The sequence below is a fragment of the Triturus cristatus genome, chromosome 4_2 (assembly GCF_964204655.1).
Source record: "Triturus cristatus chromosome 4_2, aTriCri1.1, whole genome shotgun sequence".
Taxonomy (NCBI): Eukaryota; Metazoa; Chordata; class Amphibia; order Caudata; family Salamandridae; genus Triturus; species Triturus cristatus.
The window spans coordinates 805,072,196-805,100,158 of NC_140586.1; the positions used below are offsets into that span (position 1 = coordinate 805,072,196).

The 27,963-nt window shown below is 45.1% G+C and overlaps 1 protein-coding gene across 2 annotated transcripts in view; it reads left to right on the forward strand.

The window, feature by feature from the left end:
- LOC146835090 (uncharacterized) overlaps window positions 1–23,466 on the forward strand; it is a 355,325-nt gene extending 331,859 nt beyond the window's left edge. The window contains exon 2 of one of the 2 annotated variants that reach the window (XR_014960380.1): window positions 20,531–20,666. Coding sequence is in view for 1 of the 2 variants with exons in the window: in XM_085600173.1 (XP_085456299.1) it covers window positions 20,531–20,724 (194 nt within the window). In the remaining variant the exon portion in view is untranslated. Of the gene's footprint in view, window positions 1–20,530 lie in introns of both variants that reach the window. The other variant, XM_085600173.1, reaches the window with a different exon arrangement.
- The last annotated feature ends 4,497 nt before the right edge of the window (window positions 23,467–27,963 follow it).

Below are 27,963 nucleotides of genomic sequence, written 5' to 3' on the forward strand. Positions count from 1 at the left end.
ATTGAAATCCACGTCAAAGAGCTAGTGCGTATAATATGCAGGGCAGCAATACTACTAGTAGTCCCCAGATTTTTGCACATCGGAGATAACCAAATGCGTCTGGGGGCCAAATAGGCTTTACAAACAAATAAAAAATGACCAATAGTTTCTTTAGTAATGCCACATACAGGGCAGCTATCACAGGATCCACCTTCCCATTTAGCTACCAAATGTCTGAGGGGAAGTGCACCTGCTCTTAGCTGGAAAAAAAGCTTTCTTTCACCAGGTCTAGTTATGATATCCCAGTAGGGTTCCAGGCAAGGATACAGCTTAGCTTCTAAAAATCCTCCAGCCATAGACCCAACACTAGAACTACTCCAATACCGAGAGACTACCATCTCCCAGTATATTTCTTTCAGAGTACTTTTGGATGGGAAAGTTGCTCCCACAGGATCTTCCCAAAGCAAGCACATACCAAGCTCGGTCAGAGTTGTCTTAAGTGATTTAAGCCACCCAATTTTATGGAACACATCTGATTTGATAATGTCTAGGAACCCCTCAGCGTAATGGAAGAGCACTGGTGTCGTCCAAAGCCTTCGCCAATATAAAATCGGACGGAGCCTGGCCAAATCTGTAACTGCTCTTCTACCCAGATCATATTTAAGGGGTAAAAACGGGGTGCTTTTAGGGACACCAGTTATTGTCCGAAAAAATTTGTTTTCCGAGTATTGGAGTGCAGCCACCGTCTCGAAGCCCCATAGCTCGGCCCCGTAAAGTGCAGAACCTAGGGCCTTCGCTTCGTATACCTGAAGTGCAGGTTTTACTGGTTTAGTCAGAGATTTTCTGTGCTCTGAACTAATGGCACCGGACAATTGCCTATGTCTAAGTGTAGCAATATCTATATGCTGACGCCATCTATTATCACTAGATATGTGTAGACCTAGATAAGTAAAAGTCTTCACTACCTCTAGCGGACGGCCATTCATAGTGATTTTCGATTTGAAGCTACGGTGGGGGTTAAAAGTCATAAGTTTAGTTTTAGCCGTATTAACCTCTAGACCATACTCTCCACAAAAGTGATCAAAAATAGCCAAAGCACACTGCAGGCTGCTTGGGGTCTTAGATAAAATTAGCGTATCATCTGCAAACATTAAAATAGGCATTTTAGTGCCGGCTAAAGAGGGAGCATCCACCTTTGCAGAAAGCATACGGGCAACAACGTCATTAATATACAATATAAAAAGGACGGGAGCCATTGAGCATCCCTGTCGAACACCCCGTTCAACTGGGAAGTCCGCGGTCACCGAGCCCTGTCCCCCCCACTGAATCTTGGCGAAATTAGTTTTGTGAAGTCTCATTATCAATGATAATAACTCGCCTGGTAGACCCTGGTTCTTGAGAACCAGCCACAGTTTGGTCCGGGGAACCAGGTCGAAGGCAGCCCACAGATCGACAAGAGCCGCATACAAGCTGCCCTCGCACAGCACCACGGTCCGCCACTGCAGCAAGGTAAAACGAAAAACCTGGTCCACCGTGCTTGTGGATCGCCGGAATCCTGCCTGGAAGGGTGACAGGGCATTGGTCTCCTCGGCCCAATCAAGGAGCCTGTTGGCAATCACACGCCCCACAACCTTTTGTATAGTGTCAATAAGGCTTATCGGTCTGTAATTACCCGGCTGCGACCGGTCGCCTTTCTTGAACACAGGTATTATTACTGCACCCTTCCAAGATGTCGGTATTACTGCACCCTGGGCAATAGCATTAATAAGGAGATGTATGTACTTGCACCAGCGGTCTTTATCATTAATGAATACATCAGCTGGGACACCATCAAGTCCTGGGGCACGTCCACCAGACACTGAGCTAAGGGCCATCATAATTTCTTTGATACTAAAGAAATTATCTCTAAATTGGATTAAACTTATATCTGACCCAGTAACAGATATATTTGACTCAGCGTACTGATTTTTAAAAAATGTCACCCATTCATCTTCCGGGACGTTGTTATTTGGGGGCTCGGGAAAATCAGAACTACCCCACTTAACAATGCTCCAGAATAACCGGGAGTCTTTCCTATCACTAGCTGATTTTAGCTCAGACCAATGGTGCTCGTCCCAGGCTTTCTTAGCCTTTGATATGCTAGCTTTATATTCCTTTCTAGCAGATCGAATGGCAAGAGATTGCTTTCCCTTTATAGCCGTACCTAAAGCTAATCGTGCATTTCTACATTGGTCGTTGTACCACTTTGCGGGCTTTGGAGCTCTGATTCCTTTGTTTTTCACGGGTTTGAGGAAGTGATTTTTGATTGCACAGAAAAGGGAATCGTGAATGTCAACCACTCTGCCCAACCCGGAATTAGATGAATTAATGTGCTCAATAGCTAATATTGCTTTATCTACTTCGTCGCTAATATTAGCAATGGCCAGTTGGTTGGACGCAACATTTGCCCACCTTAATCTGCGCATATCATTAGTAGGCACAATCAGAGGATGGGCAAGCTCAGTAGGGCCTATGGTCAAGTTGGAAGAAGACCACCATTTATGGACTGCGCACAGGGGGTTGTGGTCACTCTCACTCCTCCAAACAACCTCCATGTCGCAGATCCACCGCCACAGTTTAAGGCTACATATAACGTAGTCGATTCTACTTCTATGTCGCCCGTTATCAAAAGTACTGGTCCCATTTTTGTCACTTCGAGTCCTCCCATTTAGAGCTCTTAGGCCCTTTTCATAACAAAGGGCGTTCAAACTGATCATATCATCGGTCAAGCGCACAACCGATTTGAGCTCCAACTTAGGAACTCCCCATTGCCGGTCTTCTGCATCACCAAAAAAGTCATCTTCAATGACTAGGGGTTCAAATGTTCTATTTAAATCACCCGCAATGACTATATTATTGTTTAAAGAATGGATGTCAAGGAGACAGCCCAAGGCCGCTAGAACCTCCGATCTCCCACCCCTGCTACTCCTAGCATAAACATTGTAAATATCAAGCATTCCCAATTTGTCTAGGTTCAATCTAATTATTTGGATATCTCTATGGCTGGTGTCAATGACTTTGACAACTAGTTTTAAACTCTGTCGGACCCAAATAGTTAGTCCACCCATAGGTCTCCCCTTTTGGCCTTTTAGTGCAGGCACAGAGAAATTCAAGTATCCCTGAGCAAAGGATGGTTCACATAACCAGGTCTCTTGGAATATACATAGATCAAAGTCATTGATAAAACAGAGCCAATCCTCGGATACTAATTTAGAGAGCAACCCTGCAATGTTCTACGAAAGTATCTTCCCTGAATTACCCCAGGTGTCGTCCGGAAGATTAATTAATGGCGGGCAATCAGGGGAGATAAGAGGATTAATACAGATACCAACACTTGCATCTGATGGTAAATTACTTGGCTCGTTGGGAGGGAAAGGCAAATCAGAAGATGGCTCTGGGATGTCTAATATTAAACCCTTGGGATGTTTATGTCAATACACATCTTCAAGATTTGCTAGGGCCTCATAACGGTTACCAAGGGAAATACCAAGATTGGGCTGATTGCAAAATAAAACCCCTGGATTAACAGTAGAGACTGATTGAGATCTTGGGTAAAAATAAGTCAGTTCCCAGGTAGAAATAAGAGACCTCACATTATTCGTATACCAGTTGAGAATGTGGCTGACGGCTCTGGGATCTCTGAAGTTGATTATTACAATGTCCCCGTTTATATTCTTAGGAGTATTTCCCAGCCAAGAAAGGCGCCGTACATGTAGAATTTCACCATTTATATACAAAGGAAGAGGGCGATTCTGACCAAGCCAGTGTATGACTTTGTTTTTTAGCTGCGAGTGGCCTTCAGATGTCCCCTCCTTCAATATTGGGACGCCCGCGAGGACAACTACAAGTGGGACTGCTTCTGGTGGAAATTCTATTTGCGGATCCTTGCATTTCTTTACAATGAGAGATGGAATTCTACCTATTTTGTCACGTGTTGGACCTTTTTGAACTGTGTCAGCTTCCCTCAGAGACTCTCTGTCTTTATTTAAAATAAAATGTTGCGGTGGTTTAGGAGAAACAGTTCTTCTTGTGCATTTATTGTTTAAATTATTGACACTTGTCTGGTTTTGAGGGATAAGCTTTAAAGATGATGCAATAGGAGATGGTACAACAGGTGCTATAATAGTAGGGGACCCCAACGCTGCATTGAGAAATTCTTAATTAGTTCCCTGTTATTACCTATTGACAGTTCAATATTATCCAGTCTTTTATCTATTGTTTTTAGCCTCTCAACAATAGGTAAAATAAGTGATCTAAATAGCTGTTCTGCATTACCCAAAACCTCCGCAATAGATTTATCATTTGTAAAGCAAGGGATGGAAATAACTGGGAAAGATGTTTTGTCAGAACAGGTTACACTGCCCTTGGCAGTTGGAACCGAGTCAGTGTAGTGACTTATTTTTTTCTTGCTCCTTAGCGACACACTGCCTCTCTTTCTCCTTTTACTAGGTGGAGGACCTAACAATTTGGGTTGCCCAGATGATTTATCCTTTTGAGGTGAGAGCCCAACAGCCTGGGGTGATGACTCAATTAGGAGCACTGGCTCAGGAACTGAGTCGGGGAGCAGAGGTGAAACAGTAGTGGGCTGGACATCGGTTGACTCTGATAAAAAAGTTGAATTTCGTGATGGAATTGGGAAATCATCATTACTAGAGTTAACTAAATAATCATTGTGAGAGTAGCAACTCTCAGATGGGGAAGTGACTAAATGCGAAGTAACCGCACAGAATGGCGTCTTTTTGATACGCTCAATAGAGCTACGACGCTTTGCCCTTAATTCAGCAAGGGTGACGTCCTTATCTATTCCCGGGTTGACCCTAATTAGGTAACTATCTAGGGTCCCCTTCTTAGTGACTCCAGCCATGAGTAGAATAATACCGCTGTGTTTTGACTTTTAGGTTGAGCTAAACAAGATTAAGTACAATAGCTCGCTAGGGGAGGTACATGCAAACAAATAAAAGCAAAGGGGACAATAAACGATACGTACGAAGAGTGTTTAGGACGCCCGCTCAGCCAGAGGCCCAGGTGCAGTTTATAGCGCCTCCAGGCGCGAGAGTACAGGGGGCGGCTTCCTCTTCCGCCGCTGGGGATGCTGGGAGATGAAGTCTCCTCTTCCTCACGGCGGCCGCGATGGAGTGGCGGCAGCGGGAGGGAGACGGTCACCAGGCACGAGGATTGTGACCAGGCAGGTAGGATTACAGCTTTGAACGCACGAAGAGTGTTTAGGACGCCCCTGGAGGGGTAGTGTCTCGTGTGACAACCCAATGGACTCCAATACTCCCTTTCCCAGGAGTCCACACAAAACAAAACAGAATGCTTCTTTGTCGGAGCTGTGTGTGAACAGTCAAAGGTCCATAGTCTTACACTCCGTGTGAGTTCAGAAAAGCGGGAAGGCAAAGGCTCGCTAAGAGATGCACACCGTGGTACCAAGTTAAATGCAGAAATGAGGGGGTAGGTGTCGCTCCGCTGAGGGAAAGGCACAGTACTCAACCTTAGCCCAGGCGGGCACTAGGGATGTCAATGCGCTCTTACCTCCGAGCGCGGCGGGGGTCTCAGGGCACTCCACGCCCTTGATTGCACGACTTGCGGCAATACCAAACCAGCCGAAGGCCCACGGAAGTCGTCGTCGGTACCGGAGGGTTTGTTAAGTGGAGCGGATGCCCCGGCTCCCCTCCTGAGCTCCGTAGCGCTTGTCAGCTAGATCCTCTCAGAAAGTGCAGCGATTGCTGCCGAACACAGGAATTACGAACAAAACAGGATTGGGAGAAAGGCGACGTGACCGCGCGTACGTCTCCCAGCGTCTTCGGGTCCGTGGTGTGACGGGCTCTCAGTACGAGAATAACGCACGTAAAACATCAGTTTAGTTGTAGTATAGTTAGGACTCCTAACTTTAGGACTCCTAAATGCCTTCTGTGAATGCCGAAAGCCTTAAAATAAGGATTTGTCTCAATTTAGTAGTAGTAAAGTTAGGACTCTTAACTTTAGGACTCCTAAATGCCTTCTGTGAATACCGAAAGCCTTAAAATTAGGATTTTTCTCAGTTTAGTAGTAGTAAAGTTAGGAGTCCTAACTTTAGGACGCCTAAACTGAGAAAAATCCTAATTTTAAGACTTTCGGTATTCACAGAAGGCATTTAGGAGTCCTTAAGTTAGGACTCCTAACTTCTGTGAATACCGAAGTTAGTAAGTGTCTTCTGTGAATACCAAAATGAGTAAGTGCCTTCTGTGAATACGAAAATGGTAGTAAGTTTAGGATTTTGTCTTAAATTAGTTCTGTGAATCGGGCCCTGTATGTTTTTTTTGTTAAATCATCTTTCTTACTTTTGTTGCATAAGTCTAAGCAAAGAAATATGACTCCCATGAAAACCTCTATAAAATCTGTTTTAAAAAAAAGAAGTCTAAACAAACAAAAAAGCTTTCAACATCTACATCTTTTGCGCATCCAGACATTTCCGATAGTTTCAATACATACTTGCCAGCCCATAATAGCCCTTCCATTGTCCCCAAGTCCTGGGTGTGCTTACGGGACATGAGGGCATGAAGGATTTGTTGGTACTTATAGAACTGAGTTTGTGACAATCAAAAATGAGTCTTGGAATGATTTCAAAGTCCTTCCATCCGTTCAATCAAATTAGGAATATTCAATTTGGCAAGCTTCCTAGAACTAAGTGAAAGTCTAGTCATAATAAGGTATATAAACAAGAGACTTCTAAAACTTTATTCCAGTTTAGGGAGCTAGAGAGAAAACTTACAAAATTGGGTGTCAAAGTCTTCTGATCATTTAAACATAAAATAAATCCATTAGATGACAAAGTACACTGTATCGTGACTATGGGCCACATGTATCATGCAATTTTGCATTCGCAAACTAGCCAATTCACAGAATTGGCACTTTTGTGAACACAGAAAATGGTTTTCCCATGTATCAAACCCTGTTTTGCGATTCGGTAACCTGTTACTGAATCGCATAATGGGTTTGCGAATTGGTATTAGGAAGTGACGTGTTTAAGGCGTCCCTTCAAAATACTGAATCGCAGCGGTATGTATGGATTTTGTGACTGTGAAAACATTTGAAGTACCCACCAACTTTAAGTTGGTGGTAACCCATTCGCAAACAGGAAGGGGTCCACAAGGATCCCTTCCCCTTTGTGAATGTAAGCAACAACTTTTTTAAGCACAGGCAGTGGTCCCACGGACCACTGCCTGCTCTTAAAAAATTAAATGAAAACTTTTCATTTTTCTTTTTGTAAAGGAGCCCAATTTCCTTTAAGGAAAACGGGCTGCTTTACAAAAAATAAAGATTCCTTTATTTAAAAGCAGACACAGATATGGTGGTCTGCTGACCTCAGCAGGCCACCATTCCTGTGAGTTTTCCAATTCCTAATGGGTCAAAAATTGCGACCTACCTCATTATTATTCATGAGGTAGGTCATTTGCAGCCCACCGGGAATCACAGAAAGTGCTCAACTCACTTTCATTGATGCCGTTTTGCGATTTCCTAATTGCGAACAGAGGGATTCGGAATTAGGAAATCAGCAAAACATTTTTTTCATGCATATGGCCCTTAGTGTTGTCCATTCCAAATAAACATTGGCATCTCTTACAACTGGATTCTGAATGAAAACAATTCCACCATCTAAAACTATGATAATGTACATGATTGATGATTAATTTCCATTATTAAAAAAATAAAATCATTAAATAAACTGGATTCCAAGATCTGTGCCAGGCTTGCACAAGTGTGGAACATGTATGTACTGTAAATATACAACACTGAACATTAGAAATCATGATAAGAAAAAAAACTTTGAAGACAAAGAATCTACGAATTGTAACACAATATTTTGTGTTTATATTGTATACTGCTGTTGTGACAAATGTATGTTGGCTCCAAAAAGAGCACATTAGAGCTTTCATTAATAAAGACATTACTCATCAAGTACACTCTTGGACTGAGCATAGTATCAGTGATTGCACATAAGATAATGTGTGTATTAAACATGTAGCACCAGCCCGATGTGTGGAGTTTATAGAGAATGTACGTACAATGTGCAGAGACAAGATGGATTGACACACTGCAGTGTGTTCATTGTGGACGTAGTGTAGCTAGAGAATCACATACTCTGCTTCGATTCAATAATAACATTTCATCAAGAAACATCCAGATGTGTTCTTATGCAATGGAAATGTTTTTTGTATTCATTAACAAGACTGATAGCCTTTTCAATCGTAATTCTTTGCAACTCATCCTCTTGTGTATTCCTCATCCCTCTTAAAATTGACACCATAATGAACATCCTGTATCTTTTCTGATGCCTGGACTTGGTTTATAAACCTGTCTTTCCACAATTTCCCAACATAGTCTGTTATCATAGCAGAAATAATTCGCTTTTCACCTTCCCTTGTATTTTGTCAAGTTCTATTTCTAGTCTGTAACTTCAGAGAAATAATAATGCTTTACCGCAAGAAAGCACTTTCAAGTCTTATGAGAGAAAAAAGGAGTTTGCGTCTGCTGTAATTACATTATGTGTTGGTATCTTATACCTAGTAATTTCTAAAGGGGACTACGTAGGTTAAATAATGGTATTTGTACTTCCATCTGTTTAAGAGCCTAATCATTTGTGGTAAGTTGGATTTAGAGGTCTGTTGATTCAGGGTGTGACCATTTTGCATCTATGACCTTTTGTTGTCGCCATTGGTCTTGTTTTTGCAGCACTCCCTGTCATGCCTCTTTTAAATTGCTTCATCTTTTTTCCAGGTTAATTAAAAATTTTTACAGGATCTCATTTCACAATGCATATTTTTTTCCAGGTGGAATTTATGAACTTAGACAATGTTTGCTCTTTTGTTTATTCACCACTGTAATTATGATTTCCAGCTCCTAATATGTGAAGCCGAGTTTCCTTTACCTCAATTTATTGCCGTCTGGCTCCTGGCTTACTGAGTGATCCCTACACCCCTTGCTTCTAACTATGCCATATTCTACCCTGGATACTGTCCCTGTGGGCCGCTCATTTTAGAAGGTTGTGTCAGATTGCACTCATCTTGTGCACAGAATTAAATAAAAGTGATGTTCTTTTCCTTCTCTCACCACTCTCACAGTGTCCACGTATGCTATAATATGATGAACAGTAGTAAAAGCAGGGAAAGGGGAATCGGATAAAAGAAAAACCTTACACAGGGCTTCACACTGTGCCTTGTCACTTTTATGGTTAAAGAGCTTTGTAGATTGTAGGTGATCTCTACCAGATAATGAAATGTCCTAATTATCGAGTTATAGTAATACTAAACATAATTGTAACTGTTCATTAATTTATCTTAACAATCTCTGCATAATCAACTTTCTTTGCTTCAATGGGTAACTGAGAATTCCTGAAAGCTAAGCATACGGAAACACAACTATATTTCAAAAGACATCCGCACTCACACCTCTCTTTATATTTAGAATACCTACCTCAAGCTACATCTCTATATGCTCTTTTGTGGTAGATTAGTATTGTTTCTATTTGACTTTTGGAGCGATGGAAAATAAGGAAAACCATTAACATACTGTGATTCCCTACTTTTAGCAGAATATACACAGACTAGAAAATTAAACCTGCAATGTCCTCTTAAGAATCCTTAATAGGAACTCTTAGAAGAAAATATAACCACATTCGTAAGAATTCATAAAAATGTGCAAGAATTAGTTCTAAGTTAATTTCTAATCACACATGATATAAGGATACTTCCCTACAAACCAAAATGTCCATACTACATTCTTTAAGGAAACACTAGTCTTGGAATCAACATCCCTGTGGAGAGGTTCTAGTTGCATCAAAATTGCAGCATGGCTGCCCATGCTACCCATAACCACAAGTAAAGTTATACCTGAAGATCCAAGATGTCCACCATCTCTCTAGACACCCAGGAGATCTCTGCAGATAAACAGCCTGGATCCAGTCAGCACTATCACTCTGTAATGAACGCTAGCCTTTCCTTTACCGGATGGCTTCAAGGTGCTGTTTCCTCATGCTCAGACCTTACTTAAAAGTAAGCAGCACCTCCAGCTCTACTTTCTAAAGGTTAGTGGGCTTCTGCTGTTTGGAGTACTCAAGGCATCTTTGGCAGATGGGCTGGCAGTGGAGGGATGCTGTTTAATGGATCTTGATGCTGGCACTGAGGCTTGTGCTGAAGATTCTGCGTAATAGCCCCCATATGTTGGGCTCTGCTTGCACAGGAGATTTTTTTTTTTTTTTTTGAGTTTTCAAAAACCTTTATTCGTCATCAAAGTGTACACTGCTATTCAGCCAACAACCCGGAGGCAGGCAGCTAATGCTCGTGGCGACACGCCCACAGCGCGAATCGATGACATACACTTTCAGATTATGGTCATGGAGCAGTACATTGTTTAAGACAACAAAAACAAACAACAACTTTGCCATGTATTAGCAGGTGCGTGGTACATACCGCTCGCCAGTCGGTGTCAGATAGGAAAAGGAAAAGTACAATCATCGGCCTAGCAAATAACTGACTGGGAACCACACATCACGCAACACAGTCCAGAAGCCCACACGGCCCACAGTCTCCACATCCGCACCCAGATAGAGCTGCACTTTGAGGAAACATCAATCGCCACCCAGTCCATGCACACATCACAGCCCACGCCACCGCGGCCAGGGAGGAGCGAAGCACGGTGCCCACACACCGCATTCACCCCTGTATCAGTCACTCAAGCCCCCCTCCTCTGAGTCCTTGTTCTGCTGTTCACGAGCCCAACTCACGAATGGATCCCAAATGTCCCTGGGCCGGGATGCAGCCGGCATCAACTCCCAGAATGTAGCGAGCTGCGTACAACCATAAGTTACATCCGCCAACCAACCCTTCACCGTGGGCACTCCCCGCCGTCCCCAGTGGATGGCCACCCGCCTCTTGGCGAACAATAAAAGCAAAGCATGCAGCTTACGCGACTGTGGCGGAGTGTCCCTGACATAACCCAGCAGCCCAACCAAGGGGGAGGGCACTACCTCCCGCCCCACAATCTGGTTCACCAATAGGAAAATCTGAGACCAATAGCTGTCCAGGTTGGGGCAGGACCATGCGATATGCAGAAAGGAAGCAGCGGCGGAGCCGCACCTTCAGCAGTCATCCGTGTCACGAAGACCCATCCGTTTCAAGCTGATGGGTGTCCTGTAAAAGCGATGTAGATACTTAAAATGTATGAGGCGCAGATTATAATTCGGCGACAACTCAGTTAGCTGCCCGCAACAAAACTCCCACTGTTCCTCCGACACCTCCGGTTGGAGCTCCCTGTTCCAATGTTGCAGAGCGGTCGGCGCCGCAGCCGGGGTCACAGCCTGCATATGGCGATATATTCGAGTGACCAGTTTACGGGGGGACGGGGAGCCCACCACCGCCTCCAAGGCCGGGAAAACTGGCGGCTCGGCAGGGAAGTCCTTCGACAACGCCCGACACGCCGCACGGAGTTTGTGGTACAGGAATAGCTCGGAGAAGGGCACCATCTCTCCCTCTGCCGCCGCCAGGGGGAGGCATGAACCGGCCATCGGGGAAGAGGTCAGCAAGCGTACGAAGACGCAGTCTCTCGGCAAGGCATCCCGCTATCCCATCAGCAGCACAGGGCAGCAGCGGGTTGCGCAGCAGCGGGAGCGAGGGGGCATAGAGCAGCGGAACCTGTGCTCTCCTACGCAGCTCCTCCCACACCCAACGCAATAGTTCCGCCGTATCCACATCCACCCCCGGGTGGCGAGCCCTGGCGCAAATCGCGACCCCCAGCGGAAGGGGCGCCACCACATCACGCTCCACCGCCACATGGGGCTGAAAAGGAGTGGGGTGGGACCAGAAATGCAGGAACTGTGCCTGAGCACAGAGAGCATACAGTTTCATGTCAGGGGCCCCCAACCCCCCCTACGCAGGGGCAATGTCAGTGTTTCCCACGCCACCCTGGCTTGCCCGCCAGCCCATACCAGTGCCACCAGTGAGGACCGTAACGTGGCAAAGAAATGCGTGGTAAGAGGCACAGGTATATTAGCAAATAGATAAAGGAACTTGGGCAGCACTATCATCTTTGCTAGTGCAATCCACCCAGTCAACGACAAGGGCAAAGAGGCCCACAGTTTCACCTTCTCTCTGAGCCACATCACCGCCCTACCGAAGTTGAGGTTCCAAATTTCCTGGGTGTTCCGGCTGATCCAAATCCCCAAATATTTGACCTCCTCCGCCTCCCATCGCAATGGGTACTCAGAGGTCACCTCCGTGGTGCTGTCCGTGAGGGGAAATAGCACCGACTTGGACCAATTGATGGAAATGCCAGCGAGGCCCTCAAAGCGGACGAATTCCCGCAAAATGGGATCAAGGTTGTCTGCGGGATTAATAAGATAAAGGGTCACATCGTCCGCATACAGCGATATCAAGAGGCTTCTGGAACTGAATCCTATGCCTCTTGCCGTGTGATGTTGGCGGATCCTGGCTGCTAGCGGCTCCATAGCTATGGCAAATAGCAGTGGGGAGAGAGGGCACCCCTGCCTAGTCCCTCGCGACACACAGAAAGGATCAGACACCAGGCCGTTCACCCGCACCCTGGCGGTGGGCATGGTGTACAACAATTTAATCTTCCGAAGCAGCAGCGCACTGAACCCCATCCTCTCCAGTATGCGAAATAAGTATGGCCATTCAAGGGTGTCAAAGGCCTTCGTGGCGTCCAAGAACACCACCGCGGCCTTCATCTCGGGATGTAAATAATGCAATGCAGCAAAAATCGTGTGCAAATTATGGGAGGTCGCTCTACCCGGAATAAAACCTGACTGATCCGGCAGGGCGATCATCGGCAGCATTGGTTGCACCCTGTTCGCGAGCAGCTTGGCCAGGATCTTATCATCCACATTAATCAGGGAGAGAGGCCGGTATGAGTGTAGGTCGTCTGCGGGCTTATCCGGTTTCAACAGAGTGATGATCAGCGCCTCGCGCATGGTAGCCGGCAAAATTGCAGTACCTAACGCCTCCTCATACACTGCCAGCAATCTGGGCGCAAGTTCATCCGCATACGCCTTATAAAAGGCTGTCGTAAGGCCATCCGGTCCCGGGGCCTTATCGGGCGGTAAGCTCCTGATAACCTGTGCCACATCCCCAGCGTCGATCGGGAGGTCCATATACTCTCTGTGTGTATTATTAAACCACGCCAGTGCAATGGAATCCAGAAAGGGTTCAAGTCCCTCCGGATACACACGTTGGGTGGAAGTATATAGTCTGGAGTAGAACTCCGAAAACGCCCCTACAATCTCCCCCTTGGTGTGAACTAGGTCGCTCTCAGCCGTGCGCAGCTCGTGGATATACGATGAGGGTCGCGAAGGCCTGGTCATGCCAGCCAATACCTTGCCCGGTCTCCCACTTTCGCCATATCGGCGAGCTTCTGCGTATTTCCCTAAGAATTTGACTTCTCGCATCGCCTCCTCATCGTACTCCAGCAATTTAGTTTTCAGCAACCCAGCCACCTCCGGGTCCCCACCCGCAAAGAAAGTGCACTCCAACTTTTTGATGTCAGCTTCCATGGACTCGTATGGACTTTAGCACTTTAGCACTCCCGCCTGGCGGGCAATGCACTGGCCTCTAATGATGACCTTAAAAGCCTCCCACATGGTCTCCACCGTGGCTACCGATCCCTCATTCTGCTCAAAGTATTCGGTAACATCAGTACGTATTTCTTCCCTGTAGGCCTCATCCAGCAATGCGTGGGGCGGGAGTCGCCACGAAAACGCCGGGCGAGCCTCGCCCGGGAGCAGCAGCTTCAGCATGCATGGTGCGTGATCAGAGAGCGAACGGGGCATGTGTTCTACCTGTGTCGTCCACAACGCTACGTCTCTTGACACCAACCAAAAATCAAGGCGTGACCACGCTCCCCCATGGGCCGATATACAGGTGCCCTCTCGCAGACCGCCATGCCGACCACGCCACACATCCACCAATGCACCATCCAACACGATCTCACGCAGCGCAGAGCTCGCCAGCAGGTTCAGCGCGCGCGCCGCCCCCTGCCTATCCCCTCTGTCATCCATCACTGCATTAAAGTCACCTCCCCAAATAATCGTATCGCATCCAGTGTTCCGCACCTGCCCCAGAGCTTGTGGAAGAACCCAGGGGAGTCAACGTTAGGTCCATACACTGCTACAAATACCACCGACACTCCACATACAACACCCTGCACTATAACATATCTTCCCTCCGGGTCACACAGGACTGAGCCCTCCCGCCAATCCAAACCGCGGCGGATCAGTATTGCCAGCCCTCGGGCATAATTGGAGTAAATAGCGGAATAAATATTGCCCCATCTGGTGTGTCGCAGCCGGGGGGCCGGGGAGATATTCAAATGTGTTTCCTGCAGCAGACATACATCCACACAGTGCCTCGCCAAATATGCATGTACCAGCCTTTCTGTGGTCATTGAGCCCCCGGACATTCCAGGTGATGCAGTTCAAAGTTTTCACAGATCTAGGTTTACCCATTGCCTATCAACAGGATTGTGGGTGGATAAACCGACGAACGCTAACCTGCACAGCTCCGACACCATAGCGAGCGTTGAACCTTAAAACTGGCATTGAACCTGTAAACCAAAACCCCCACCAACCTCCCCCCACCCACTCCAACCCCCCAACCGGGTCGTGTAAGAACCCTCCTCTCCCCCCCCCTCAACCCTTGAATCGGACACGGGAACATTCCCAGCGGGGTGTGGCTGAGTCGGCTTCTCCCCCGTACAGAACAGGGTGGCCGGAAGATCTGCAGGGGATGCGAGCCGCCCAGACCTAAATGCAGGGGGTCTACTAGCGTAGGCAGCGGGCTACCCCAGAGGACCGGGCTTCCTGCTCATACTCCCCAGCAGCACACTCTTACCCCAGACAAACATGAGCCCTTTTCATAAACATACCAGCATGTGGCCCTGTGATTATTCAATGTCACTTAGTCCGCCAGGTCCTTTCTCCGCAGCCCCTACGAGTCTCTGTCCCGTTTTACGACCCACATGTTTAGCGAACTTCAGAGCGTCTTTGACATCCGTGAAAGTGTGGGCGGACCCCTCAAAGTTCACCTTTAACTTGGCGGGATAGAGTAATGAATAGGGGACCTGCGCTTGCAGAAGCAGCCGCTTGACTGGGAGGAATTCCCGGCGGGCGGCCTGGACAGCTGGGGTAAAGTCAGGGTAGAATGAGAGCGTATTGCCCTTGTGCGTAATGGTTCCTTTCTCTCTGGCCAGTCGAAGGATCACATCTCTGTCTTGATAGTTTAGGAGTCTAGCAATTATGGGCCGGGGGGGTGCGCCGACAGGGGGCCTCTGACCCAGCGACCTGTGCGCCCTCTCCACCGCGAATACTGCTGATAGGCTAGGGTCAAACAGTTCGTGGAGAAGGTCGGTGATATAGGTTTCCATTTTGGAGATGGCGGTGGTCTCCGGCACCCCAGTAATGCGCAGGTTATTGCGCCGAGAGCGCGCCTCTAAATCCTCGTTCTTCGCGCGGATGACGCTCAGCAATTTGTCCATGTGCAGGAGCTGACCCTTCGTATCCACTTGGAAGTCGTGTAACTCCGATTGTCGAGCCTCGAGCGTGTCTAGCCGCGTCTCATGCGACGACACCTGCGCTTTCACGGAGTCCAAATGGCTCGTTAGCGTGTCCAACTTAGTATCAATATTACGAAGACTGGAACGCATCTCGAGCATCAACGTGCGGAGATCCTCACCCTGATCGACAGGGGGAGAGTCCTGCTGCTCATCCCCCTGGGGGTCCGGCTCCGCCTCAGCATGTCGGGCCGATCGTTTGTGGTCAAAGGTTAGCTTCTGCTGCCTCGAGTCGTGTTTACCCATGGCAGCGGGGGGCTCCACCAGCCAACCCCTCCAGGTATCAACCCCCTGCAAAGAACTGGCCTCCCTCGCAGCTACCACCTGCCAGCCGTGCCACCGTGAAATACGGGCGAACACGCAGCAACCCTGCCCCCGCGCTGCAGCAACAGCGACACTAGCTGAGGCTCACAGCACACTTCGCGTCGGTTTCAGAATAATACGGGGCCCCAGGCCAATGCAGATCCGTCGCAGCCGGACAAATTTGGAGAGCCGCCTTCCACTTCCACACGGGGCACCGGGGAGGGGGGGAGGGCGGGGGAGAGAGGCCACCGCTAACCGCACCACCAACAGCTGACCTTCACCAGCGCTGCCCACAGCGGCAGCCCCCCGCCAGCCGCTGACCCTGCGTCTCCCGGCCTCCCCACTCACCCCTGCCCCGGTCTCACCAGCTCCTTCTGCGGGCGACTCGTCAGCGTGTCTCCTCGCGGCTCCTCGTCGGCCTCGTAGGCTCGGCTCCGTCCGCCCGTCTGCACTCAGTGTCCCCAGCTCCGCATTCCGGACCCGCACAGCTCGATAGGCCTCAGTGCCGGATCAGCAGTCCACAGGCAGCAGCCAAGGCGGAGCAGACTCCCCGCAAATCACCCTTGGGTCTCCCGGTTTAAGCGCACCAGCCCCAGCCGATCAAAGTTCCAGCGTGTGCCACTCGCCACTCCCGGCAGCGTTCCGAGCCTCCTCCACTCTACAGGCCTTCCGCTCGCCTCCACCGCAGTCGGAACCTTCTCCGGGCCAGCTCCGATCTTCCAGCATACACAGTGTCCAGCCTTAGGCTTCGGCCAGGTAGGAGCGCCGCCACGGATCAATCGCCAACAAGTCGGCCTTCTTCTCGTCGGCCGCCCCGATCTCTAGTTGCAGCACACCCCGGATTGGCTTCCAGGACGCACCGCGCAGCAGGTCGCCCCACGGGCCCACGCCTCTCCGCCTCCGCCAAAACTGCCTCTGGCGATCCCAGCCCGCTACCGCCGATTCACCAACCTCCTCGGCAGTGGGTCATCTGGCCTGGGCAGCGCACTCTCACCCTGGAGTGCAGGATTACAGCAGGATTTCTTTCCGGCCGGCAGAGCTCGCTCACCGAGCGGCCATTTCGCTGCACGGCTAGCCACGCCCCCTCCGCTTGCACAGGAGATTTGATAGGGAGAACAGACGTGCTTGGGATGCCCTGAAGATTCCAGCATATGAAGGCTTCCCTTGTCAGCGGTGAGTGGCCCTACTTCAAACATGGTCAACACATACCCCATGCAGCCGGCGTGGTTCAGCATGAGATGTCTGGTCCACATATTAAATTGGGAGGACTGAAAAACAAGGGAGATAAGTAAAGTGACGGAAAGGGATATAGGATGAATAGTATAGGAAAATGAGTTATACCAAATACTTGATTCAAAATAGCCTAAATTGGAGTAAACTGTAAGGCTATTAAAATGATATTGAATATAACACATATCTCAATAAACATATAGTCTTAAGTGCACACACAAGTTAAACAATTCAAAGCAATACATAGTATTAAAGTAATAAACCAGTGATGATATCAAGGTGGCTTGGATACCACTTCAATACTCGGACTATGCAACATAGATCTTTTGTAGATATATTAGTAAGAAAAGAGGTTATTGGGATCCATACACATTTGAATTCCAATGAAAGAGATCTTCCTAGCTTACGGTTGTAATAGAAATGATCAGTTTCAAATATCCAGTGTGACAGTTGTTTCAGGGTAAATGCCTTCTAGTCTGATGAAAAATCTGCAAAGCTAACACCTCTTTCCTATTTATTTCGTTTTAGTTTGGAAACTGACAAGTGAGAATTTCTGTTATAGTACAAAAAGAAACAGTATGGGATTTAATTTTCTTAATACAGGAAATTGGAAAAACTCTAAAGGTCTCGTTGTTAATGTATATAATTAAATGAGACCAACAATATTTTTACTAAGTATAAATTACCCCATCCGGCTTGGAAAAAGGGAGTTCCATCGATAAATTATACTTTCTATGTTCATGATTGTTTCATCAAAATTTAGTTTGACTGTATCTTTAATAGAATTAGTAAACCTTGGTCCTAAATATTTGATTTTACTAGAGTTGATTTTACTAGAGTTCCAAGTAAAATCAAACATATCAAACATTTGTTTGAAACAGAATGTACTTACTGGTACAACTTCTGACTTATCAGTTTATTTTGTAACCAGATACAGCTGTGAAGATAGCCACTTCCTTATGAACAGTGAAGATTCCGGGTTTGATATAAATAAAATAATATTATCTGCATATACCGACATTTTTTGTGGTTTTCCACCATAAATTAACCCTTGTATATTGGTATTTTGCCTTACTCTATTTAAAAAGCATTCAAAGCAAAACTCACTATATGTTTTTATAAGGGCCATCCCTGTCTTACTCCTCTTTGTAAAGAAATATTATTGAGACTAGCTCCATTAATACAAATAGCAGCATTGGGTGAGGAGTTTAATAATTAATTTAAATTAGAGAGGCTTTGCGGCAGTGGTGGCCATCAATTAGTAGAGGATTAAGAGGAAACATAGTGTGGTTATTGTCCAGAGGGATAGAGATGACGGTTGAGGAGACATTCTTACAGCTTGGGAAGCAACAACTTAGAGACGCGGAAATAAAACTCAGTCGAATAAATCCATCTGGACTAGGGGCTTTACTCTTTTGAATTAACTGTTTTTGATAGTTCATCAGAAGTAATATCTTCCTCTAAGGAATTAAAGTCAATATCAGTGTTATTTTCTCGTGTAATTGGCGGCAAGTAATCAATAATGGTTCTTTTCTGGGAATGTGTCTCTGAATTATATTGTAATTTGTAGTAGTCTGAAATGTTTGACAAATTTCCGATTCTTTAAAATTAAGTATGTTACTACCTATATAACTACTTACCAATGTGGTACTGCCTTTCTTCTTTTTTAAATAATTGACTAATAGCTTACCCATTTTGTTTTTACCTCCATAATATCCTTCGCCAGACTTGAGAAGAAAAGACAATGCATTTTCAATGCAATATTTATTAAATTGAAACTTGGTCTTTATTAATTTCTTTAGACATGTCCTGGGATTTAGAGGTGTAATACGTATGCTCCAAGTTTTTCACAGTGACTAAGATTTCTTTCAACCTGTATTCATGATTCTGACTCTAGTTGCGTGCAAATCTGATGACAAAGATTCTGGTAGCTGCTTTGAAAGAATCCCATATTGTATGAAATGATGTGTCAGTATTATATCTAAAAAACTTCTTCAACATAAAATGTCAAAATACTTCATAAAAGTGTGATCAGAAAGAAGAACGTCATTCAACTATTCAACTATACTATTTTGCCTTATGCTACGTCCTGTATGAGTGTTACCACTCAGTTTATTCCCTGAGAATCATATTAGCATATTCAAACCTTACTCCTACATTTTTTTAGTTTTCCAGAACTACAATTACCACCATTCTTTGCTTACACTTTTTTAATACCAGAACATCTACAGCCACTGTTTGTGAGTTCAAAGATGATAATTTGTCTCCTGACTTTAAAAATACCATGTTAAATGAAAACTACTTAGTAAAATTTCAAACAGCTGGTTGATCAGGATTGTGGTATGTGATAGAGTGAACAAGGACTGGACCTAAATCTTGAACTTCTCCTTAATTTGATTATGTAGGCAATGTCCCTTTATGCTTTTAGTAGACCAGAGGAAGAATAATGTGCAGGTCTTTTTGACTAAACGGCAGTTCTACATGTATTCTGCCTTATATAATTATGACCACCCGGTTCATGAAAAGTAGCTGGTCTCAGTATGTTTAAGCTGTCCAACATACATGATCTGTTCTTTCAGCCTATTAAGCCTCTCCATTGGGCAGGTGCACTTTGCCCAACGCCAATGTGCTGACACATTGACAATTGCAGATTGTCCCTCCCCTTCCAATTACCTGAACCTTCCCTCTTGTTCTCTGAACAGAGGGACCTTTGCAGTGGACTGTCTACTTTGTTTATCATCCCCTATACTGTCTGTTTTTTTGTGCTGCTGCAGAGCGCCTAAAAGTTTTGTCCCTTTCTTCTATCTGTAGGTTCAGCATGGCGTAGTCTTTCTATTCACATGGCTATTCACTTGATTGTATATCTTAATTGTGATGGGGGAGATATTAGGGAGCCAGAGCATATTTCCTTTTAGGTCTCTTTTGTCTTCTTTTCAGATCCCAGGTGCTCTCAAAGTGTGTTTATAAAAACAACTCTTTGGTACACGAGCCAGAGGCAGAAGCCATCTTTAATAAATGATCACTCATACACTCATTTCTTAATCTTGATCTCCACTGCTTTCTTGTATTTCTATGTACCCTTTCTAGATATAGCCTTTCCAATTCTGTCTCCCACATAATAAATTACCTTGACCTATATATCTACCTGTTATATTTATTTTATTAAGTATATTCCTGGAACAGAATTTATTGAATTTAAACAATTGGCTTGTGTTGCTTTTACTAATTTTTTCCTGATTTGTCCTTTTGATCCACAATAAAACTTCTATACGAAGAAAAGGAATGAGTGGAATTATATGAAATTAGCTTTTCTCATGGAGAGAATTAAAGACTGTTGATCAGATTCTAGAGCATTGATTTTTTGTTTCTCTGTTCACTATAGATTGGATCTTTGGCTCCAGCCCGGATGATAACAGCAATAAGAGTGATGTCAACTGCATCACTAACAACGGGACTGACGGAAGCAAGGTGCCCGATACGCCTACATCGCCGTTCCGAGTGTCGACTTCCCGGAGCCACCCCCAGGAGTTTGTCATTTCCATGGAGGAGATCACTCATCTACCTCAGGAAACGTGACACATCGGATGCCCCAAAAAAGGGCATCTGTCTGTGTGGTCAGGATCTGGAAGGACTAGCTGTGGAAGTGGGCAGGAGCCGAACTTGTATTTTTTGCTACTATTTATACTTTCACTAAGGGCAGAACATCAACATTAAGATTGCTTGCGCTCTTAGACATCAATTCTGCTGAACAATTTCTGGAGAAACTTATAGGAGCCAAAGGGAAATAAAAGGATTTTATGGGTGCTGTTTTCACCCTTTTTGATACATAAAACTTCACTGACTTACCTCTTGCCTCATTTTCCTGAAGGCAGTGAGAGTGAGTCCTGGATCCTATTCTTTAGTGACTTGTTGAGGTTTTTAGAGTCAAAATGATTTTCATAGGAACATAAAGGTTAAAGGAAATAAAACAGTTGTAATATTGATATGACATAGGTGACCCCTATGTCTTCTTTACATAGGTGGCTTTTAAAGAACATATTTGTTTCAGAAAACATGTTGGCAGGGGAGTTATTTTACAGGGCTATAAGACTACTGCTGAAACCACCTAAACTGCTTCTTGTCTCCAGTGCACTTAGGACATTCGAGATAACAGGATTTGCACTTTCGAAAACATTATTCTGATTGCAGCTGATCTCAGTTGTGTAAAAAGAGTGAAGACCAGTAGCCAGAATGCACTGTGGGTAGACAGAAGAATTGTTGTCCCACTGTTGTGGACATGACAATAGTTTATTCAAATCATATTGTTACATTTTGATAAAGTTATGTTATGTTACTGTAAGTAGGGTTCTAAACACATTACGTTGGAGTTTGGAATGGTGAAACCATTCATATGAATGTTGATCAGTTGCACATTAGAATGCAGGAGACCCATGGCCAGATTGCATTGTAGGTAGGTTGAAAATGATTATCCTCCTGTCGTGGGAATGAAGATGTGTTTTTCGAATCATAGTGTCAAATTTTGATAACAAAGGTGTGCTACACCAGTGAAAAAAAAGGATTCTTATGCACCATTTTTAATATTGGCAAGGTATTTTTTAAATGTCTTCTCATACAAATATGGAATGTGAAGATACATATTTTGCCAGCAGTTAAATTAAACTTTAGGTAAACTTCAAAATTAAAAGCCATCTAGACAAGAGGTACAGTGTAGGGGTTGTTGTTTGTCCTGTGGGAATTATCAGGCCAACTAGTGCAGTCTCAATTTTTGTGACACCATAACTATCAAGATTAGGAACCCTGCAGGTGGGAAAGCAGGAGGGGGTGGGTGGTGGTAACTCATTGGCAGCTATCGGAAGTGGTCATTGTAGTTCGGGAGTCAGAGATTGGTCCATCAGCAGCTGTGGAGAAAGAGTGTGTGTGTCTTCTCTCCTCCAAACTGCTTTTTTTAGGAAGGGGCACTCTGCAATCCTGAAGGAATTTGTGGGTATGCAAGGTATGCATGTGATGGGGAGTCACATGACAAGCTATGGAAGTTGAGGAACTGAGAAAGAAATTGTACAGGTAGGCGAGAGAAGACATCTTCTTTCTACAATTCATATCCAAGAGCATAACTGAGGCATGAAGAGCCATGGATGTAATGTTCATGCAATATGTAGAATTCTGAATTGCATTTTTTTAAAAAGTCAAACTTGGGGACTGGAGCAAATTGGCCTGAAATCTTTGTAAGAATCTCTAATGGTTGCTCCATGTCCACCCAGGTTCAAATGTGCATTATGCTATACTAGTTCCCTACATTCCCACAACAGGTATTCATGCTCAGGGGCGAACTGGCCTATAGGGCAATGTGGCAATACCCGAAGGGCTGGTCTCACATAGCAGTCAGTGTATGGGCTGTTTTGTGCCTGTTTTATTGTCTTGTGGGACGGTTTTTACTGTTGATTTCTCTAATATTACCACAAACATTGCCTGCAGCAAGCATACATGCATGTAGTCTTTCATACCTTGCAAACCACTTATATTCCTTCCTTGTCTTTGCAAGTTTAAATCAACCCTGATTTGCAAATATTGGTCATTTTTTTTTCTCTCTGATTTGCTAATGGGGCCACTTTTAATTTGGGACCTGGACCTATTTTCTGGCAGGTTTGGAACCTATACTGGCTATATGTACTACATAGCCACTCCAGCTACTTGCAGTGATTTATACAAAGCTCTCACTTACATAGCAATCCAAAACGTTGCTCACAATTCCACAGTCTGGCCTTCCAAGGTCTCAATTAAAGTAATAGATAGATTATTGTTTTTTTTTTTTTTTAAAACACTAATTGGCACTTGGATTCTCATTTACTCACAGTGAATTACACCTTTTAACTATTATGTTTGTTATATCGCGATGACAGCATTTAAAATATATATGCAACTGACAAAGCAATCAAAAAATTAACAAAAAGATACATTTTATGCCCTACACGTTTAGAAAGAGAAGATAGGTACTTTTCTCAATTGATGTTTTCAGTTAGTTTTTTTTTATGAATATGATTGTTTTTATGTGGCAAACTTTCTTTCTAAAAGTTTATTATATATCTTCGATTCGTTTTATTCGAGTCACTTTGGTCCTACCATCCTTATAGTGCAAAGTTCCCTCCACAAGCTTTTCTTTAAGTGTTGCAATTGTGAAGTGTACAGTTTGTATTTAATTGAAACCCTTGGGCCCATTTTGCCGACACAAACAAGGATTCGGTAAATACATGCGGGAAGAGAGACAGAAAGACAACGAAGGAACCTGGATATCTGTTGACAACTTTGCCACTGTATTGTCCTTTAGATAGCAATTAAATGTTAAAAAATGACAACCGACTCTTTCTACATTCTTAAAATAAACAGTTTATCAACCAATAAACATCACAGCAAAGTTTTGAGCATTCAGCCATTGCACATAAGCTCAGTGACAAAACTTCCAAAGAGGCCATCTTGGGACTGGCTCACCAGAGCCATGTCAAGCGACATGTCACCTAGCTTTTGGTACAATGAAAGGTTGGGCCGGGATACATCGATTGCTACAGACCTCTCCAGCAGCCATGTCTTCATTTCCAAATGTTTTCAGATTGTCACAAAGAGAGGTGTTCAGGTATGCAATTCTGTCTGCAGAAGTTTGCTCTTGTCACCATATTACGCCGAAAATATGCATATAATCTCGAAGAATACCTTCACACTTGGTTTGTTTGAGGGTAATCTTGCTACAATTCTCTCATAAAATTGGATGTTTAGTCATATTGTGCACCCGATGTCTTTGAAGCTTTCAGTCTTAGAAATAATGTGGTATCTAACAGGTTTTTAATGGCTGGTAGGAAAAGGGTATAATGATGGACTCAGTGTGATAAATATACCTGGTAATTATTTAAAGGTTTACAACTACATCCCTTTTCCTTATCTCAGTACTAACATTCTGAAGCTATGCCAAACAGTGTCAAATGTTGAATGTTTCACTGCCAGCCCTCATTTTTTAATGATATTTTTACTGATTTCAAAATATAATCTTGCTTTTTTTTGGAAAAGACATTGATGTTACAAAGCTTCACTTTTTTCTAAATGTATTACATGTACAATCGTATAGTTATATCACTGTTAGAAGGGTTTCTCAAGAAACACATATACAACAGGACAACAGCAAACTTATAAACATAGCGGGTGAACAAAAGGGGGGCGGAAGGGAGGGCGAGTGAGTTCCTGTTGAGCTCAGTCCCTAGGTTTTATTCCTGACTCTCAGAAAGTCTTTCATCTATTGAGAACATCTTGTGTTGCTTACAGTACATTCAATCAAATATATGAGGGTGGTAACAATTGTTCCTACAGCACAATACTATCGCCAAATCTAATTACCCATCCAGCATACATGGACACCATCATTTCATGGAGCTCTTTAGCGGGAGGCCTCAGGGAGGTGTATTGTCATTGTCGCGGTTCAAGATCTGCTCGGCGGATGACCAAATCCTCAGGGGAGAGACGAGACAGCTCAGGACCACCAGGAAGAAGGGACGTCAAGGTAATCTCAGGAAAGAAGGATCTTTCAGGAATACTGGGTATAAACGTTGCAGCCCTTAAGATGACAAACAGAGAACAAGAATAGATTAACACTGGCTGTATACCCTTCTACTCCTATACCTAACACCCCAGAGAACTATGCCACCCCTCTGTTGTGTGCTCCCCAGACTCACCGTAGGTAGAAAGCGGGCTTGCTTATTAACAGATAGACTAACTCCAAAGAGGAAAGTCCACTAACTCTGTGTTGTAGACATCCACCAACATAAAGGGGCACTGAAGTCCAAATTAACAATTGCTGGAAGGCTTCCCAGGATTCCAGCAGTCTAATATCCAAAACGTGACACCGAAGTAAATGCTTCCGCTGGGGCAAAAGAAAAATATTCCCAAGAGCTGCCGGAAAACACAACAGGAAGGTGCTAGCAAAAATTGGAAAGAATAAGGAATACCAGGCTCAAAAATATACGCAACTGCTGCAGCGTACACGGCAACACCGAAAAACGGCGTTCCAACAAAAAGTAGTGCGTGCGCAGCACTAAAGGAAACAAGCATTTGCAATGCAATAGGTCTCGCATTTGCGAGAGTTTGAGCTATTGGCATTGTAAATGACAATGCCTTTTATTTATGTGTTTTGAAATCCTGCAAGCAGTGTGTAAACACTCACATTTTACTATAGTCCTTCCTTACCAGAAGCAAGGTTGGCAGTAAAAAAAAAGGTGCAGTTACTGCCAGTCTTGCTTCTGGTGAGCAACTACTATAAGTACAAAGTGCGTGGGCAGTCATTTACAATGCCAATAGATCAAACTCTCGCAAATCTGAGACCTATTGCATTGCAAATGCTTATTTACCCCATGATGAAAATCCGTATTCCCTGCTGTTTTTAGGGCTGGGTGGAAAATGAGGGAGGGGGTCTGTAGTGGGCTGCTTGCAGGGAAATAAGCACAACGACTCTCAGGTGTAGAGGGAAACTGTGCACTTTATTACCACCAATAAAGTAGCGATATACTCGGGAGAGCGCCGGAGGCCGACTTACTCGGGTGCGGCGCTGCACATACTAAGTGCCAAAATGGCTGCCTCGCGCCTACGTCATCACGCGCAGCATGACAACTAGAGCGCAACTCTACATATCTCCCCTTTTTTATACAAACACAAACAACAATTGTAGTTTACTTACATGCACTGTCGCTTCCGTCTCCCATCTCATAGTCTCTAAACTTTGCAGGTCTCACCACCCTTCTTCCAGTCCGAGTACGCCTCACCGGGGTGCTCGTGGTAGGAACAACCTTCTCTCGGGAAGTTCTCATCTCTCCTCCTTCGGTGTTTGGAAGAACTCCCTTGTCGGGGGATCCTCCTAGGCCACCCCGGGGATCATAGTTGTTCATTTCTTCGTCATACTGTACATCTGCCTCTTCCTCTCTTTCCCTTGAGCCGCTTGTGTTGTTGTCTTCCGGTATAGTCTCCCTCCCTTGGGTCCCGGACGGTGTCATTTGTTCCCTTTCCCTTCCGTTCCATTGCATGATTTTGTTGCATTTGGACATTCGGTCCTGTGACCACACCTTTCCGTCGCTGAGTATGGCTGACCGATTATACACTTCTTCCACCTGCATCGGTGCACTGAATTTGCTGTCCCCTTTCCTTCGTAATTGGGCCAATTTGACCCGAACCCATTCTCCTTTCTCCAGCTCCGTCTTCTTGACGGGGAACAACCTTTACAACGCAACTTTTACAACGCACTACCATTACAACAAAACTGTTACAACGCGAGTGCATTGACAACGCAGGACATTACAACGCAAGTCTTTACATCGACTTGCACTAGATGGCGTGCTAACATTAAAAATAGTGTAGTTTACTATCCCAACACCTTCCCTACTGTTACGTGGACTGGAGTTGGAATAGTAAATTACACTTTTTTAATGTTAGCACGCCATCTAGTGCAAGTCGATGTAATGACTTGCGTTGTAATGTCCTGCGTTGTCAATGCACTCGCGTTGTAAAACTTTCGTTGTAACAGCATGCGTTGTAACAGCATGCGTTGTAACGTCATACATCCCTTCTTGACCTTGTTCCTTTGGTTGTAGTGCTCCGCATATATCTTCTGAGCTTTCTCCAGGTTTTGGCGTACCACTGCTGGAGACCATTTGCTCTTGATGGTGCGCTCCTACCAGGCCACATTATCTTTCGTGAAAGGGTCTCTACCCCGTAGGATCTGAAAGGGGCTGTACCCAGTGCTGGTAGGTGTGATCCTGTACGCCCACAACATGTTCTTCAGTTCCTTTTCCCAGTCTTTACCACTCGCAATCGCTGCCTGTACGGACCCCATAATGACTCGGTTGAATCTTTCCGCTTGACCATTCCCTGCCGGATGTTATATGGAGGTGTGTTTAATCTTGATACCATTCCTTGCCATGTAGGTGTTCCACTTGTCAGACACAAATTGCGGCCCATTGTCACTTAAGAGGGAACGTGGGATACCTTCTCTAAGGAATACGTCTGTTAGGAACTTTAGTATGTTCTCAGTGTCCATATCTTCTTGTATGTCCACTTCCGGCCACTTGGAGTACTTATCCACCAGTACCAACACGTATTTGGGGGTCCCTTTATCGTCCAGTATCGGGCCCAGGATGTCTATGGCTAGGTCTTCCCATGGGTTCACAGGGTTGTCAAACTTCCCTAGGGGTGGACGCATCAGACTCATGGATTTGTCCGCTCTTTGGCATTGGCTGCACTCCCGCACGTGCCTCTCTATCTGGGTGTCCATCGCCGGCCACCAGTACATCTGTTTTGCTCTCGTTTTTGTTTTGACGCTTCCTAGGTGGCCCTCGTGAATGAGAGTCATAAGATGTGGTATCAGCTTGCTTGGGGGAACCACTTTCTCTCCTCTTCTCAAGAAGGTGCCCCGGTCACAAACCGATAGCTCCTCTCTAACTTCGTAGAATCTCCTGATTGTTGCCCCCAGGCGCTTCTTTTCTGGCCATCCCCTTGTGATGTATTGCTTTACCGCTTCTATGTCTGTGTCTGTCTGGTATGCGTCCCTCCATTCCTGCTCGCTTATCACTTGTTCGTGATCCCCCATGAACGCTACCTTACATTCTTCTTCTTCCCACATCCTAGGAGCTTCCTCCATAGCCGATGCTCGGCTAAGGTAATCAGCCACCTTGTTCTTGGTTCCTGGGATGTGCTCCACGTCATATCTGTAATCTAACAGTTTTAGGGTCATCTTTGCAATGCGGGGTGTTGCTGTGGCATGTCCTGCCGATGTGAGTACCTTGACCAAGG